This window comes from Trichosurus vulpecula, chromosome 3, assembly GCF_011100635.1.
Source record: "Trichosurus vulpecula isolate mTriVul1 chromosome 3, mTriVul1.pri, whole genome shotgun sequence".
Lineage (NCBI taxonomy): Eukaryota > Metazoa > Chordata > Mammalia > Diprotodontia > Phalangeridae > Trichosurus > Trichosurus vulpecula.
Window position 1 is genome coordinate 225,852,583 of NC_050575.1, and position 18,857 is coordinate 225,871,439.

An 18,857-nucleotide genomic window follows, 5' to 3' on the forward strand; every position below is an offset into this window, starting at 1 on the left:
TAGGTGTGGGGCCTGAAGGAAATTAGCCAGGGCCTTAAAAGAGTTCGGGCCTGGAGGAAAGAGAGGAAAACATTTTTTTTAAAAGTAAAATCCTAAAATGAAAAATCTGACTCCCTTGACACTGTCATTGAGACACAACATTGTGAGAAGGGAGGCCCGGTAAAATCTGTGCTGATCATGAACACTGCTTACTGGGATGTCTTTATTCCCAACAGGAGACCAACATGAAGTATTGGGAGAAGAATCAATCGATTGCTATAGAACTGTCCGACTTAGTCGTCTACTGTAAGCCAACGAGTAAAACCAAGGATAATTTAGGTAATTCCTTCATTTGATAATCTCAGCTCTTATTTAAGTCTGGTGAAGAACAGTATTAGAGCATTGGGAATTTCTGGACTCAGGATGGAGACAGCGCTCTAGGCAGAATGACAGTTCCTTCTGCATATCGCCTCATCTTGCACTGGGTCACAGGGAACATGGGGAAGAAGGACAGGGACCATGTGACTCCTGCCTGTCCTGTCCACCCGGCAGGCAGTATGGTGTAGTGGAAAGAGCCCTGGTCTTGAAGTCAGCCAACTTGGATTCAAGATTTGATTCTGCTCTTTGCCTGCCATATGGCCTTGGGCAAGTCACTTCCTCCTTGAGCCTTAGCCAGGCTCTTTCTTATCTGTAAAATGGGAATAGTAATCCTTACATTACTCACTTCATAGGGTTTCTAGGAAGAGCAAATGAGATCATGTCTACAAAATGCTCTGTACCCATAAAATGCTGTGCAAATATTAGCCATTATTATCATTAATTTCCTTTCAAGGACCAGCAAGATGGAGCAGGGCTGAGCGTGGGGAAGGGACAAGAGGCGGATGAGAGCATGACCATTCCTCTGTGAGAGCAGGTGGCTCCTGGCAGATGGTCAATGGAGCTAAATCAGAGGCAGTCTGTGCACCAGAGTAGCCCATTCATTTATTCATCAAACATCTGTTGGGTGCCAACTAGGAAAGCACTTTTTAAACCTCAAAGTGCTACATAAATGTGAGTGATTATTATCACTGTGCACAAGGCTCAGGATTATGTCACTTGTTCATCGAGCCTGTTCCAGTCACAGGCAGGTTTTTTGTGACAAACTAGAATTCTATTCTAGGGGGAACTTTAAGAGTACAGAAATTATACTAAAACCTCTGTGTATTTCTATGGCACTTCATGCTTATAAAGCTCTTTCTCAGGCATGATCTCATTTGATCCTCCAAACAGCCCTGTGACGTAGGCAGTACAGTTGGTATTTATCCTTCTGTTACTGTTGAAGAAACTGAGGCACAGAGAAGTACGGACACACAGCTAGCAAGTGGTAGAGTTAGATTCAAACCCAGTGCTTTCTGCTGTCCTATGCCATCTCTTGTAACTTACTAAGATTATTACCCCAGGAGAGAATGTAATTCAATGAAGTAGAATGGTCTTCCAGCAAAGCAAGTGGGACAGGCAGCAGTGGCAGTCATGAGGGTTTTCTGTAGCAAGCTTTTCCTTCCACATTTCACATGTGGAATCAGGTTGTCTTAGTTGCTGTAAAACATGGGGACGGTCTCCTTGGGCTACGTCACACGACCGGGCTACAGGGAAACAGTGTTCCAACAAGATCGCTAGTGTTTCTTTTTTTTAAATTAATTTACTTATTTTTAATTTTCGACATTCACTTCCATAAGATTTTGAGGCTCCAATTTTCTCCCTCTCGTTCTCCTCCCCCCTCCCCAAAATGGCATACAATCTGATATAAGATCACTAGTATTTCCAGTAATACACTGACTTGGGAGGGTTCACTAAGAACTTTTATACCAGAATCTATGTAATAGCAAGGCCTGCCCTTTCTCCCTCTTCCCACCCTCCCCATCCCCCTTCCCTGAAAGTATCCTACCTTTGTGGCAAGCATTTAATTTTTCAGAATGCTCACCCAGCTTTGATGTCCTGCGAGTGTGGGGCGATGGTCTTGAGGTATGGTAACTAATGTCTGTGGTTACAAAATGGGATGGCACTGGTATGCCCGAGGCAATAGTCTTGTCAGATTGCCAGGGTTTATCTTTCAGACCCAGCATCCAGTCCTTGCACGGTCAGTTAGGACTGAGCTGTGATTGTGACTGTGTCACACTCCTGAAGTTAAATGTCAATTTCATTTCCTTTCCTATATGTCTGTGCAGAAAATCCTGATTTCAGAGAAATTCGCTCTTTCGTGGAGACCAAGGCTGACAGCATCGTTAGGCAGAAGCCAATTGATCTCTTGAAGTACAATCAAAAGGGACTGACTCGGGTCTACCCAAAAGGTCAAAGGGTGGACTCATCAAATTATGATCCTTTTCGACTTTGGCTTTGTGGCTCTCAGATGGTCGCTCTGAATTTCCAGACAGCAGGTAAGGGGTCTTCAAGGATGGTGTTGTTTTTTCAATCTGAGTGTGGCCTGCTGAGTACACTGTGAAGGGTGTGTCACTGCTCAGCTCATACAGCCCCCTGAAGTCAGACCAAACAGTGGACAGAGGTATAGTACTACTGCTCAGAAAGAAATAGAGAGCAATCAAGCTAGGCTTGAGGACCAACTAGAGATAAGGTGAAATGTTTGTCTATTAAATTATTTTCTGGCCAATCTAGTGTGTTGCATTTTAGCAAGCAAACTGTTAGGTGCTCCTAAGCAGCTCTTCAGTTTTTTTTTGGAATAATGGTGAAAGAGAGGCATTAGGGATGGGCAGAATATTGGAGTGACTGGGGAGGACAGAATGGTGTGGGGAAGAGCATATGGGATTGATGAGCCTGCTGGTAGAAGGCAGTGATGCTAGGGGTATGGGCATAGAATCCCAAGACTATCAAATGGGAAAGTGTCTTTATGATCATCCAGCCCAACTCTGTTGTTTCATTCATTCATCCATTAACTCAAACATTAACTACCTACTGTGTGTGGAGCACGGTGCTAGGGATGTTTAAACATAGTCTAACTCATCTGCATGAGGCATAATCCCTGCCCTCATAGGATTTGTAGTTTAGAAGGGACCAAAGAAGACAGATCAAAGAGCTTACAGCCTTTAGGATTTACATAAGATGTGCTTAGCTTCATAGAGTGGATGGTCTAGTAAAGGGGTCCCAGAGAGAGATACCTCTGATAAACACAGTTACATAATAATGCATTTCACAGAGTGGGAGAGTGACTTTACAGAATCTCAGAGGTTGAAGAGACTTTAGGTCCCATCTGGTCCAATTTGCATGTGGACTAGAACTTCCTCTATAACACCTCTTAAAAGTGTTTATCTACTCTTAGCTTGAAAACTTATAAAGGAACCTGATACCTCTCAAAGCTCCCCATGGCTCTGGGATATCTTAATGGTTAGGAAGTGTTTCCTTACATCAAACCTAAATTTGCCTCTTTACAGTTCCCTCCTGTTATTCCAAACGCTTCCCTCTAGAGTTAAGGAGAATGAAATCCAATGTCTCATCCATACAATGGCTGTTCCAGGTTAAACTTCTCTAGTTCCTACCGTCTTCCTTCTGTGGTATGAACTTCAGACCCTTCACCATCTTGATTGTCTTTCTCCACCATATGCTCCCTATGTTATCAATGTCTTTGCTTGTGTATGGTATCGCACACTTAAAACAATACTTTAGATATGCTCTGTCTAGGGCGGAATACACTATATGGTACTATAGCCACCCTCATCCTGGAGATTCTACCTTTCTTAATGTAACCTAAGATCAGATGATTTTTTTGCCTTCTGTTTTATACTTGACTCATAATTGTGCTTGCAATCCAATTAAATTTTATCCTATTAGAATTGGCCTATTGTTCTGGCCTCCAGTGATCTTTTTGGTTTCTCATTCCCTTGATTGACAATGTTGACCACTCCTCCCAGCTTTGAGTCATTTGCAAATCTGATAGGGGTGCCAGTTATACATCTGAGTCATTTGAAAACATGTTAAACAGGATAGAGCCAAATACAAAATTCCAGGTTATTCCACAGGAGAACTCTCCTTAAGCTGGCATAGACCCATTAATAACTATTCTTTTGGTCCAGCCATTCAGCCAGTTCTGAATCCACCTAACTGTATTATCATGTAGCTGCTATCTCTCCCTCCTGACCACAAGAACTGTATAAGAGACTTTAAGTGTTTTGCTAAGATCTTGGTAAATTATGTCTCCAGTATTCTTTTGATCAACCAGTCAAATAACTCTGTCACAAAAAGGAAATGCAGTGAGTCTAGTATGGTCAGCTCTCGATGAAGGCGTGCCCAAGGTCACATACTTAGCTAGTGGCAGAGCTAGGTTTAGAGTCCAGGTCTCTTGATATATAGGTACCATTCTGAGGCTTGTCTGACACTCCACTAGGCCCCTTACCTCTCCCACCCAGTGCCCACTGGGATAGCTGCCTGAGGTAATAATAAGAGTAGCTAGCATTTACATAGCACTCTAAGGTTTGCAAAGCGTTTTACACGTATTATCTCACTTGCTCCTCAGGATAATTCTATGATATAGACGCTATTATTATCCCCATGTAGAGGTGAAGAAACTGAGTCTGACAGGCTACATAATTTTCCCAGGTCACACAGCTAGTAAGTGTCTGACACAGGAATTTGAATTTAGGCCTTCCAAGTATAGTGTTTATGCATTGTGCCCTCTAGGTGCTTCTAAGGTGATGCTTTTGGGGTAGAGGTGACAGGTTTCCTAGTTTCCAAGTTTCCCAGGACACACTAAGCGACTTCCCTTGGGTCCTTTTTCATTTATTTGGAGAAGCATGTGGGGAACACTGGGAGATATTAAAGGGGAGGATTGCCATGTTGCCTCTAGGAAGGCTAGGCATCTGTGCAGAGCAGGAACTCCCTCTTGGGCTGGTGGGGGCCTAGGTTTTTAAGACTGTGCTTAGTTATTCATATCCATGAAAATATCTTCCTTTTCTCTTTAAGAGAGTAGACTGAATAGCCGAGCCCTTGACAGTGCTAGCTCCTGAATAGCTGCCCTAGTCAACCTATGGATAAAGTGACCCAAGCCCTTGTCTAGGTGCTGCACCAAAGCATAGTTTCAGTGTGGCCTCCCCATCCATCCATGCCCCTTTGGATGGCCCAGCTACTTCCTTTCCTAACTGAACAAGCTTCATGACTTAAGGCAAGGTGAGCTGAACAGTGGCAATGATGCCTGCACGTGAGGAGAGGTAAAGGGGAAAGTGAAGCCCTTCTGCTTGATGTAAATGTCACTGACACTTCACTCTAGAGCAAAGATTCTTAACTGGGGACTGTGGTTGGATTTCACAGGCCCTGTGGATTTTTTTTTAAAGATTTTGATTGATAACTGTACCTTAATATAATAGATTTCCTATGTCATCCTAAGTATTTTATTTTGTGCATTAAAAAAAATATTCTGAGAAGGGCTCCACAGGCTTCACTAGACTTCACCAAAGGGTTCTACGCCTCAGAAAAGGGTAAGAAGCCCTGCTCTAGAGGTTGGGGAGAACCTGGCTGCATCCTAGAACCTCAGGCTTAAGAGGAAGTACTTCTCACCATTGAAACAGGACCCTGCCCATCCTCACCTTCACTGGGCAAGCCACAGGGCCTGTGTGGGCTCATTCAATTTCTTAACAGAATGCTCTTTTCTCTTGCTTTCATTTGCACCACCTTCATTTCTTCCCTAGATAAATATATGCAGCTGAATCATGCTTTATTTGCACTCAATGGACGGACTGGCTATGTCCTGCAGCCTGAAAGCATGAGGAATGAAAACTATGATCCAACACCCCCGGAATCACAAAGGAAGATCCTGATGACCTTGACGGTGAAGGTAAAACCAGCCCTTTCCTCTTGGCCATTGAAGGTGATAGCAGGACAGAGCCCAGGGGTCAGGGATCCCATTTGCTGTAAAAGACACTATGACAGTGGGAAGGTTTGACTTTGGGGAAATCACCACTTCTTGGCATGTAACTATTGGCTTCTCTGCCAAAATGCATTTCCTTCCTTATTTAGACAATATGTGGTTTAGGAAAAAGACATTTCTTCTCTCAGTGGCTTGTACAGTGTCTTTGGGGGAAACATATTCACAAACCAAGAGCCTGTACTGTGAATGCCCTGTTCTCATTAGATAAGGTGAATTATGAGCTGACTTTGATTGGCAGTGGCTTGGATAGCTCAGCAGATCTGCCTGTCATGGGACAGAACTCTGTTGGGCTTCTGAAGAAATGCAGGCTAAAGCAAGGCATCAAAACAAAACTAACAAACAGAACTAAAAAATCAAATCCCCACCCATTTTTCCCAAAGGTTAAAAAAAAATCCAGTCTTACTCTTCTTTCTGGACTTCCTGGTTGGAGTTTATCATTGAAAAGCATCGTGGTTTATGGTGGTGTCAGACTTGCTCTTTTCACCTCTGGTTTGTGAGCACATTGTTTTCATTTGCATTTTTTTCTCCTCTAAGAACTGTGAGAAGAATAAAATGCCTGAATTGAGTTTCTCACAAGATTTGAGGAAATCCAGAAGTCAGACTCATGTAACAAAAGGGTTTAATTTTGTAAAGAATTATCTTTTGTGTCTGTATCACCTACTTTTCCCACCTTCCCCTCCTGGGGAGCTATTCCTTTTAAGGAATAAAAGAGAGGGGGGAAAACGTTCAGCGAGACATTGACAAAGATGTGCAGGGCTTGTTGTTTAGTCATTTGTTTCAGTCGTGTCCAACTCTTAGTGACCCCATTTAGGGTTTTCTTGGCAAAGATACTGGAGTGGTTTGTCGTTTCCTTCTCCAGCCCATTTTACAGATAAGAAAACTGAAGCAAACAGGGTTAAGTGACTTGTCCAGGGTCACACAGCTAGTAACTACCCGAGGCCAGCTTTGAACTCAAGAAGATTCCTGACTTCAGGCCCAGCGCTGTATCTACTGGGCCACCTAGCTGCCTCCACACCCTTGCACCACAACTTATTTGGCCATTATCCAGTTGATAGGCATCTACTTTGTTTACAATTCCTTGCTTCTACATAAAGTGCTGCTATTAATAGTTCGGCATATATGAGACATTTTTTTAAATATCTCACTTTCCTGGAGTATAGGCTCCTTAGAGAGGGATTTCTGAGTCAAAGGGTATGGACATTTTAGTCACTTTCTTAGGGGAAGAGGGGAATAAACATTTATATGGTACCTGCTATGTACCGGGCACTGTACTAAGTGTTTTTTAAAAATCTCTCATTTGATCTTTCCAACAACCATGGGAGGTAGCTGCTATTCGTATCCGCATTTTGTAGTTGAGGAAACTTGAGGCAGAGGTTAAATGACTTTCTAAGAACCATAAAGCTAGTAGGTGTCTGAGGCCGAATTGAACTCGGGTCTTCTCTGACTCCAGGCCTGGAGCTCTATCCACTGTGACGCCAGCTGCTTTCTTAGCTTAATTCCAGCTCGTTTCTCAGAATGGCTGGATCATTTCACAGCTACCCCAATAGTGCAAAAGTGTGCCTGTCTTTCCACAGCCCTTCCATCATCGTCCCATCCTAACAAAGGCCTTCAATAAAGACCAAATACAGAAGAAATGCTACATTCTTCCCTTTCTGTCCTTGAATTTGTGGCACTCCCAAGTGCCTGAGTATATGCATATACACACATATTCACCTTCCTACAACTGGAGTGAGCAGTGAGGCTCTGAAGCTTTTCTACTCTCTGTTACAGAGCAGTAGGTTTCAAAATAGAGATAAGACATGAACAGCAGATAAATGGAGGAGCCATTTGATACCTGGCAGCCTTGTACCCTGGACACATGCTCCTTTTGTCCCTTTTTTCCCTTCATAAATACAAATAACCAGTAACAACTTGGACAGTTAGGTGGCACAGTAGAGAGAGCATTGGGCTTGGAGTCAGGAAGACCTGAGTTCAAATTTGACCTTCAGGTAGCTGTGTGACTCTGGGCAAGTCATTTACCCTCTTTGTCTCAGTTCCTCATCTGTAAGATGAGCCATGGCAAACTACTCCAGTATCTCTGCTAAGAAAACCCCAAATGGGGTTGTAAGAACAAGCCCCCTAGCATACTCAGGATGGTTTGCTAGCAGAGGTTCTCTGATCTGCTTCTAAAGGAAAAATAGCTTTTAAAGGGGTTAACAATCCTACTTTTAATGACATTCACCAGTTCAGGGGGAGGGTCGTCACCCTGAACGTCAGAGAAAATATAAGCAGAGAAATTAGCATAAAGACCAACAGACAGGGCTTCCAACTGTCTGAGAAATTAGCACAGATCAACAGACAGGGCTTCTAACTGTCTGATCAAAGCAATACATACATAGTTAACTAGAGAGGAAAGCACCAACATCTGGGTTTTCAAAGCCCGGGGGACTCCTTAATGGCTATCCAGAGTCTTGTCTGGCCAAATCACATGACTATTCTTCTCATGAGTGAGCCCCAAAGCAAATATATATATATATATATATATATATATATATATATATATATATATATATATATGTATATATATAGATATATATGTATATATATAGATATAGATATAGATATAGATATAGATATAGATATATATATATATATATATATAACTTCTCAGAGCCAGAAGGCATCACAACCCTTGTGCTTCAGTGCTTAATTACCAAAAGGTGTGAAAGCCTTCAAGCAAGCAAGCAAGCAAGCCTCCCCATAAGCAAGCTTTCCCTTTAAGCATGTTCCTCCCCCAATGGGTTCCATGTGACTCAGGATGCATCACAGCTGTGAGCTGGAGTTTTAAAGCAGCAAAACATTGTGATTGAACACATTGTGGTCATATTAGCCTGTTACTAGACAGGGAAGATCTTTCTATTCCATTAACATTACAGGGGTCATGAAGAGTTGAATATGACTGAAACAACTGAATAACAAAAGTAAAACTTTCCAGCACACAGGAATTTTCCTAGCCACCCTCCCCACAAGGAATAAGCTGTTGAGAGCAGTCTGGCATCTATGTTGATGTTCTAAAGATGAAGGGCTGTCCAAGCTGACAAGCAGCTGCCGGCGAAATACCTAGATGTCTAATCTGCTCTTCCCACAAGCCACCGCAGAGATGGGATCTTTGGGAAGAATGGTTTCAGTGGAAAGTCCGTGGCACGTTAGAATCAGATGAAGTCATATCATCGTTCCCTATACATCAAAGAAAAGAGTGGTTTCCCCAGGTGTGGCAGAGCTTTCCACATTCATATGAACACCTGCTAGTTGCAGTTGGTGCCCTGAAGAATGTAGAATACACTAGGGGGAGGGGGTACGGGAGTGACTGATGGCCTTTGTGTCCTAGGTCCTGGGGGCCCGCCATCTACCCAAGCTTGGCCGAAGCATTGCCTGTCCATTTATAGAGGTGGAAATTTGTGGGACCGAGTATGATAATAACAAATTCAAGACGACTGTAGTGAGTAAGTATGTTAATAAGCTTCCTTTCTTTTAAATCATGTTGTTGAGTCGTTTTAGTCATCTCCAACTCTTTGTGACTCCATTTGGGGTTTTCTTGGCAAAGACGGAATGGTTTGCCTTTTTCTTCTCCAGCTCATTTTACAGATGAGGAAGCTGAGGCAAACAGGGTTTAATGACTTGCCCAGGGTCACACAGCTAGGAAGTGTCTGAGGCCAGATTTGAACTCACGAAGATGAGTCTTCCTGATTCCAAGCCCAGTGTTCTATCCACTGCACCACCTGGCTGCCTTTTTAAATCATCCAAAACAGGTGCCAACGATTGCAAGGTGTGTGCACGCCAACTTTTTGAGTTTGTACACAGAAGGAAAAATGGATATTTCGTTATCATCATATGACTCACATGACTTTTGGGCTTCACACTCTGAACATGCAGTTGTTTTCAGTCTGTAGGTATTAACTGAGACCAGCAATGGCCTAGTGAACTCGACCAGGCCAGATTGTCCCGGAGAGAGTCTCTGAGAAAAGTGGGCTCATTCTTGTCTGAGATTTTGTTTCTTTAATGTTCACAGCTGTAATGCACAGACATTGTTCCAGAGGGACCTGAGGACTTGCCATAGCCAGTCAGTCAGTCAACAATTATCTGTTAAGTGTCTTTGATATGCCAGGCCCTGTGCTAAGCACTGATGATACAAAGGAAGGCAAAAACAACCAGTCTCTGCTCTCAAGGAGCTCACAGTCACTGGATCTGTTGGTTGGCAATTTCCTTCTGCCATGGATCTTTGAAGCACTTTAAAAATATGTTTATGATTGAGGCCTCGTGCTTATTCAGCATGAGATTGATCCAAGCAGCTAATAATAATGGCACACATTTATTTAGCACTTTGAGGTTCAGATATATTATTATTATTGACATTCAAAACAACCCTGTGAGGTAGATGCTATTATTATTCCCATTTTCAGAGGAGGAAACTGAGGCTGACAGAGGTTGAATGACTGTCCCAGAGTTACATAGCTATTAAGCTGGCTTTGAACCCATATTTTCCTGTCCCCAGATCCAGCACTTTTGTCACTTGTGATAATTAGCAAGTATATTGGCACCTGACATGGTAGGAAGTCTGGTGGTCTCAGCTCTGTGTCTCTTTGGCTTTCTGGCCCAAAAAACCATTCAGAAGTTGTGCTATTGTCTCACGGGACTTTCCTGATTGGTAGACTGGGCACTTACCTCTCCTGGGGTACAGAAGTGGGGTAAACACTGCCTGTGTGAACTGGAGTTGTACCATGGGCTGGAGGATATGGGTCTGCAGTGCCTGGACCTCTGCTGTGAGATATTCTTTCCTCCTGTGCTAAATAGAAGCCAACTCCTCTGTAGCCAGCAGTCCCATCCGTGTCTTTAAACCTGAGGCAGTCCTCAGAGTCACACAGGTTAAGTGAACTCTGTAGAAGACTGTTGTTTCCATAGGGTTCCCCTGATGAATGCAGCCTTTAATCTTGGACGGCTCAAGAGACAAACCTTGGAGCCTTTGAGGAACTTGACTTAATTAGGGCAGATCTCCTGGGGTTCACAGATCATCCCTGTTCATCTAGGAGCCTTCAGTATCAGGGTCTGGAGGCAGAATCACATCTGCGAGCAGATTTGGGCCTCAAACAAGGGTCTGTGTCCCCTGCAGATGCTTTTGAGGACATTCTTTCCCTCTCATGAGCTAGTAATCGTTCAGGGGGAAACGAAAGGACCAGTCGAGCAGCAGGGACCCTGACAATGGCTATTAAAACCAACATTTCTTCCTGGCTTAGTTTATATTTGAATTGCTTTTAGGTGTGCCTTCCCTAGTAGGGTGGTATATAATTGACTCTGGGCTCATGTGGCTTTCATTATTGGTATTGGTAATAATCATATTAATGATGATAGTGGGTGTCATTTATATAGCACTTTCTGGTTTGCGAAATGCTTTATCTGTTAACTCACTTGACCTTCACAACAACCCCATGAAGTGTTGCTGTTGAGTTGTTACAGTCACGTCTGAGTCTTCATGACCCCTTTTATGGGGGGGCGGTGCGGTTCTTGGCAAAGACACTGGAGTGGTTCGCCATTTCCTTCTCCAGCTCAATTTACAGATGAGGGAACTGAGGCAAACAGGGTAAAGTAACTTGCCCAGGGTCACACAGTTAGTAAGTGTCTGAGGTCACATTTGAACTCAGGTTTTCCCGACTCCAAGCCTGACACTCTATCCGTTGTGCCACGTAGCTGCCTGAGGTAGGTACTATTATTATCCTCATTTTACTGATGGCAGATGAGGAAACTGAGGCAGAAAGGTTAAATGACTTACCCAGGTCACCCGGCTAGTGGTTATTGGAGGCAGATTTTAAACTCAGACCTTTACTCCGAGGCCTTTTGTTCTATCTACTACAACACCTGTTATAACTTTGCAATGTCAGTTAAAATCAACTAATATTTATTGACCATCTCCTTATACTTGGTAGTGTGGCCCAGTCACTGCCTTCACGAACCTCACAGTCTAGTTGGGGAGGTCAGATACTAACATGTGGAAAGTTAAATAACAAGATTGAAATGGCAGGATGAGGAAGTGGTGGCAGAGATGTTAGAAGACACTATGTTATTAATTGCCACATGAATAGTACAGACCAATTATTATCAGAGTGAAAAGGAGAGATTTCACGCCAGGCTGCTTAAGGAAGGAGGAAGGATGACTCTTTTCTGACCTGTAGGCCAGAGAGTCAGGCTCATTATTTCAACTATGGTCATGCAATGAAGTAGCTTCCTTCAACTTTCTGAACTTGCTGTGGTACCCACTTGAAATGTTCATCAAGTCCTCAGAGGTTTATAAAATCGTAGAGCTGGAAGAGACCTCAGATATCATCCAATCCAACCCTCTTGTCGAAAACATAAGGTGGTGAAGAAACTCTTTCGGCAACTCATTGCTGTCTAAGTTGTAGAGCCAAGATTTGAATTTGGGTCCTTTGATTTAAACTCCAGAGCGCTTTCTACCACCTTTCCTACTTGTTTGTTCAAATCTTGTTTATCCTTTGAGGCTGAGCCCAAATCCCACCTCCTTCTGAAAAGATTTGAATGAATGGGGGAAAAGGAAGCACGTGTAGTCATGAGTAGAAGAAAGAGCATGGGTTGTGGTCCTGAGGAAATATAACTGAAATATGAAACCCAATCCTTTGGTCTTTAGGTCAGAAAGGACATTTCCATAAATTCAGTCATGAGGTCCCTCGCTGAGTTAACCGTGGTTGGGGAATAAGAAGAAAATGTGACTAGGCCCCCAGGCAAAGCTGAGCATGACTGTTCTGATCCCACATTGTCCTGGTCTGAGACAGAATGCTGGGTGGGGTGGCCCAGGGGTCCATTGTATCTAGGCTCCAGGAGTGGTGGGGGTGGGGACTGGGATGACTATGTGCCCTCCCATGAACTTTTCCAGACCCATTTAGAAACCCCCAAACTATGTCCTGTTAAAACTGAAAATTTGGTTGAAGGAAACAACAGAGCTAGGTGATAGAAAAATCCATGTCGTTTATTATTTTTCCCTTAAAGCAAAGCTAAGCTAGCTTACTTGTACATACAAGGAGTCAGAGCATAAGCTCTGGCTGTCTGAACAAAGGAATGAGAAAACTTATATACGTTATTTTAGCAGACCCAGCAAGCCTGTGTTACCTCATTTTTTATGACCCCCATGTATGTTTAACCATGATACAAGAAGAGGATTTTCCTTAATGGAATAGGGTTGTAAAGAATGTTGACAAAGGTCAGTTAATATTAATCGAGGTAGTCTCTCTTGGGGTTAGGGTCTCATCCTTTAATGGCTAACAGGGGTAAGAATGTCCTTAGGTCAGTCTAATCTGGTCTTGTTGACAGAGGTAAGGGTATTTCCTGAGCAAACTTTTAGAGAATAAAGAAGCCCAGGTCCTGGATCTTCTTCCAGTTACTCATTAATTCAGGCTCTGGGTCTAGTTGAAATTAAAAATGATATAAAATAGTATAATATTTTTCACAGTCCCCAACAGTTGGAGTGTGAACCCCCTGAGAGCAGGTAAATCTAGCCTTTGGCATAGGGTTTGGTACGCAGTAATTGCTCTTTCATTCATCTGTCCATTCATTTGTTTATTCCTCCACTCATTCTGCCACCTGATCTTCATTGTTCCTCTCTTATTATGTTCTCAACATTTCCAGACTTGTCCTCAGCCTTCTCCATCCCTTTCACCCCTTAATCTCCCATTCCTCCCTGCCTTCCCTCCCACCCCCCTTGGCAGCTCTAGTGGACAGTAATACTAAGGGAGTTGTCCATGGAGGTATGTTCATCCCTTTAGCCCTGGGGTCAGAGGAGGGGGAGAGGGAGGAAGAGGGGAAGGACTACTTTCTCTTTTCTTCAAGGCCCCGATCAGATGCTGCCTCCTTCTTCAAGTAAGGATGGGAATAAGCATGTGTTAAGCACCTACTATGTGCAGGCGCTGTGCTAAGCACTTTTACCAGTTTCATCCTCACCTTAGGAGGTAGGTGTTCTTATTATTCCCTTTTTACAGTTGAGGAAACTGAAACAAACAGGTGAAGTGACTCACCCAGGGTCATGCAGCTAGGCAGTGGATAGAGCTCTGGGCCTGGAATCAGGAATACCGGCCCCAGACACTTAATAGCTGTGTGACCCTGATCGAGTCACTTAACCTGTTTGCCTCAGTTTCCCCATCTGTAAAGTGGGTCTAATAAGAGCATAAAGGCGATGTTTGTCAGGTGCTTAGCGTAGTACCTGGCATACAGTAAGTTGTCATTGTTATTATTAAGTGTCTGATGGCAGATTTGAATTCATCTTCCTGACTCCTGGTATAGCGCTCTCTCTACTGGGCTACCTAGCTTTCCCTCCTTCCTTGAGCCTCTTTTCATTCATTGGTTCTCTCCAAAGCTCTTGTAACTTAATTTAGTAACGTGTGTATTTATCTCATTCTTTGGGGCAGGGGCTGCATCTTGCTTTATCTTTGTATTCTACATGCCAAGGAAAATACATTGTACGTAGTAGGAACTCAATGCTATTCAATTTAACATGTATTCATTGAGAGCCTACTATGTGCCAAGCGGTATGGTAGGGGCTGGGATACAAAGAGAAAGAGGAAATAGTCTCCTCCCTCAAGGAACTTACATTGGCAGCAGGGAGGGGAGAGAGGACAAGGTTGGGGGTGGGGGTGGGGGTGGAGGGGTTGATAAGAGCACAGATACACCATGTATCTATGGTCTTGAACTGAAGCTGTGAGGCTTCAAAAATTGAAACCTTTCCTCACCTGGGAAAACCTTGGGCAAGGAAAGAGGGAAAATCCAATGCTTTATGGGCTATGGAAATCCTGGAAGTGCAGGGTTTTTGTGGAGTTTTTATATTGCTTTAAACCTGTAGTGCCTCCTTTGGGTATCAAGGTATTTTTCAAGCACCTAAATAGATAACTTCTGTGGAGTGAATGTCTTGGCCAGATGGGTGTGGAAGTACAATCTCTCTTATGAGCTTTGGTTCTATTCCAGATGATAATGGCCTGAGTCCAGTCTGGGCGTCTACTCAGGAAAAAGTGACATTTGAAATTTATGACCCAAATCTCGCATTTCTACGTTTTGTTGTTTATGAGGAGGATATGTTCAGCGATCCCAACTTTCTGGCACATGCCACTTATCCCATTAAAGGAATCAAATCAGGTAAAGTCATTTTGATTAAACAGCTATGTATGGGCTGTCATCAGACTATCTTATCTCACTTTGGGCATAGATCAGCATGTCTTTCTGTTAGGTTGAATTTCTGCCTTAGAGGCTCAAAGGAGAGTTATCTTGCTTGCTGACTCCTGGGACCTTTTAACATTTTCCTAATGAGGAACATAATTACAAGTCCTTGTATTAGGATATTCACCTCACCTCTTCACCGTACCTACAAACCCTTTTCCAGGCTGAAAGCAAGTGGAATACTTTGCAGAGAAATTCTATAACTGGATAATTGCTGGCTTGGCACCATTCATTTTAATTTTCATTTAATTGTATTTTTAATTTGTGGAATAAAACAAGCATTTCCATTGAGCACATTTTAAAGCATTTTTTTAAACATTGAACAATCAGTCTTAAGTCTCTGCTATATACCAGGCACAGGGATCAAAGACAAGCTTAACAGTTCCTGTCCTCAAGGAGTTTACATTCTCTATTGGGGGAGGGGAACAACAGATAAGGAAATGCAAAACATTTTGAAAGGGGGAGGCCACTAGCAACTGGAAGGATAAAGATGGGCCTCATGTGAGTTCCACCTCAAAAGAAGCTAGAGATTCTAGAAGTCAGAGGTGAGGAGGAAGTGTGTCCCATGTGTAGGGGTGAGGGTAGGAAGGGAAGACAGCCTGTACACAGGCATTGAGGTGGAAAATGGATACCATGGATGGCAGGGGTCACCATGGAGTTCATAAGGGAGAGTAATATGTGGTAAAGCCTGGAAAAGCTGGTAGAAGAAAGAATGTGAAAGGCTGTACATGCCAAACGATGAAGTTTGTACTTGATCCAAGAAGCAAGAGGGAACCACTAGAACTTTTTGAGTGCCATGTTCAGACCATCATGATTAGGTTTGTGAGAAACGTGGTTTTGGGGATCACTGGACTTCCCCAAACTGTGAGAACACAAGTGGCTTTGGGGATCATTGGACTTTCTAGGCAGGGCCGAAGTCCTGAGGAAGAACCCTGTGATAATCCCTAGGGAAGGCTGTACAGATCACAGGACTCCCAGAGGAAGACCAAGTGGTAGCCACCCCTTAATCTGTGGGGATCACAGAGCCTCCTAGGGGTCAGACCCTAGGAGGACCCAAGTGATGGCCTCTTAGGACGGCAGTAAGATCACAAGGCTCCCGAAACAGGGCCAGAAGTCCCAAGTGATGTCCCCTTAAGAAGGCTGTGCAGACCACAGTGTTCCCTAAGGGAACCCGGAGTGGTAGCCCTCTTAACACAGCAGCAGGGATCACAGGACACCCCAAGACAAGATCCAGGAGTAAGGCCATTGAGCTTCTGCTGCCTATTGCTTCCCTTCACTTGACCTTAGGAAAATCCATGTGACTTGCCCTTTCTCACCCAAAGAACTCAAGACCAGAGTGGGCAGAGGAAGGCATTTTATTATGCTCCCCGGGAGAGTGGGTGTAGTACTCACAGGAACACTCATACTGATACAGCTGCAGGAGCAGGGGTAACCATTCCCTCCACTCCTGCTAGAGTTATGGTTAGTTTACAGTCTTTGTTTTTTACATAGTTTTCCTAGGTTATACCGTTTATATAAATAGGATAATAAGGATACAGAAGCGAAAGTGAAATTAATTAGATTTTCCTTGTCTTAGTTTAGGATTAAACTATATTCTTTTACTTCCCCTACTTTCCCTCTTTAACATATGCAAATTATGCAAATCAGTAGGCCTGGATTCTTGACCAAGACCAGACCCTAGATAAGCTTGAACTGGTTCAAGTGAGTTTGGCCTCTCTAATTCCCCAGACTGCCTTCTCAAAAAGCATGCACATGCATACAAGCCTCTGACCTCTCACCTGACCAACCTTGAGGCTTGGTCTCTGCTAAAGCTGGGGTGGGGGAGGGCGGGGAAGCACACCTTTAGTTCTGTGGAAACAAAACTCCTCCTCCCATTTCTTACAGGTTTGTTTTACTATGAAAAATTAAAAGCAGTTTTTCTGTATTTCCCTTTCGCCTTCCTGGGCTGATAGTTGAACTCGATTTCGATCCTTTTTTTCCAGTTGTTCAGCTCAGGTACCACTCCTGACACAAGAACCCTTTCGCAATTCCGCCAGGTTTTAGTACTGCCACCTTGTCACTCAGTTCCTTTGTATTCACATTGTACACATTTTGTGTGTACCCTTCTGGATGTATGTTATATTTATCCAGTAGAATGTAGTCTCCTTGAAAGCAGGGAATGCTTCTTCTTTGTCCTTCTATCCCCAGTGCCTTGGCATGCAATAAATGTTTATTGAGTATTGAATGAATGTCTGGTATAACTGGGCCATGTGGAGCAAGCTATGTCAATAGACAACCTATGCTTAGATGTAATATAGGAATTCTCTGTGAGGTTGGTATCCTACTGCCCTCCCTTGGCCTACTATACATTCAAGAGAAAAACCATAGACTGACTTTATTCTGCCCTTTGCCTCCACAAAGACTGGAATTGCATCTCTGAAGGTTATTGGAGACTCCTGGCATAGCAGAGGTTTGATTTGGGTCCTGGTTCCTGTGTACTTCTCATGTAATAAAGCTCCAATGTTGTCTAAACTCTTTTCCTAAATAAACAAATCTCATGGATTCAAATTCAAACCTATTAGGGAATTTCTCTTAGACATAGTCTTGACTAAGGTTTTCCTAATGTACTATCTATGAAAAGGATATTCCAAGGAAGAATTCATGGCCAATGCTTAGGTTTTTTGCTGGTTTTTTCAACGTTAGAGGAATCTGTTTATTTATATTCTAATTAAAAATTACTTCACTGTCCATGAGTAGGGTAAGTCCCAAAGAAATGCTACTTGGCAACAACCCCTGGTTAGCTTCAGTCATCTGACTGTATGTACTTGAAAGTAATAAAATGGCATTTAAAACAATTCCTGTAATTGAAACGTTTTCCTGATCCAGATTGGCCTTCTCCCCAGTTAGTCCAAATCAATGAGGCTTGACTTTGGAAGCACTTTTCATTTCCCTTTTAGCAACAGTATGTACTGTTGTCTTTCTTGCCAGGACATCTGTGCCAGAAGCAGATTCCTTTTTTGTGTGACAGTGCCTCTCATTGGCTAGATGCCTTTACATGGGATTACTGCAGACTCATCCAACTGCATTTATTTCATTTCTTATAAAAAGCAGACCATGCCTCCTCACCTTTAGTATAATGGCCCAGTGGGCAAGGGGAACCCTGGGATTGAAAGAGTCGTGCAAAATAGTCCCTACCTATGCTGTCGATTTTTAATGGCAAGTTGTTTCTTGTGAATTTCATGCCCATCATTATTTTTCATTATTGAATATTTCCCTTTGGGCCAAAATTAGACAAGACCTTCAAGAGGATTCAGAGATGAGCCATCAAAATTATTTCAGGGCTGAAGAGGAAGACCAGTGTGGAAAGGTTAATATAGAAACTTGGATTACTTTACTTAGAGATAATAACTTTGGAGAAATAGTCCTTTTCGTCTCCTCTGCTTTGGGTGGAATGTACTAAGTCATTTAATAGCTGGCACCCTCTGGGCTTCAGAGTAACCTGAGCCACATGTTGTATGCCTCTTTCATGGCCAGACTTCAGGAGCACCAGCACCACCCCCTACTTCCCACAACTTCCAGAAATAGAGGTGCTTAAATTGAACTAAAAGCATTTGAAAAATTCACTTGCATGGGGCAGTTACCTAGTTGTTACTCATTCTTGGTCTTTAGGCGTAAGGGGAAATAAGTTTGAATATAGAATCACAAGACCTAGACTTTTGTATAGCAAATTTAGGAATCATCTAGG

General features: G+C 43.1%; 1 protein-coding gene across 1 annotated transcript in view; it reads left to right on the plus strand.

Moving 5' to 3' along the window:
* PLCG2 (phospholipase C gamma 2) overlaps window positions 1–18,857 on the plus strand; it is a 174,742-nt gene that overhangs the window by 144,713 nt on the left and 11,172 nt on the right. The window contains exons 26-30 of the mRNA XM_036751202.1: window positions 216–318; window positions 2,184–2,393; window positions 5,649–5,794; window positions 9,255–9,369; window positions 14,885–15,052. Of these exons, the coding sequence (XP_036607097.1) occupies window positions 216–318; window positions 2,184–2,393; window positions 5,649–5,794; window positions 9,255–9,369; window positions 14,885–15,052 (742 nt within the window). The remainder of the gene's footprint in view (window positions 1–215; window positions 319–2,183; window positions 2,394–5,648; window positions 5,795–9,254; window positions 9,370–14,884; window positions 15,053–18,857) is intronic.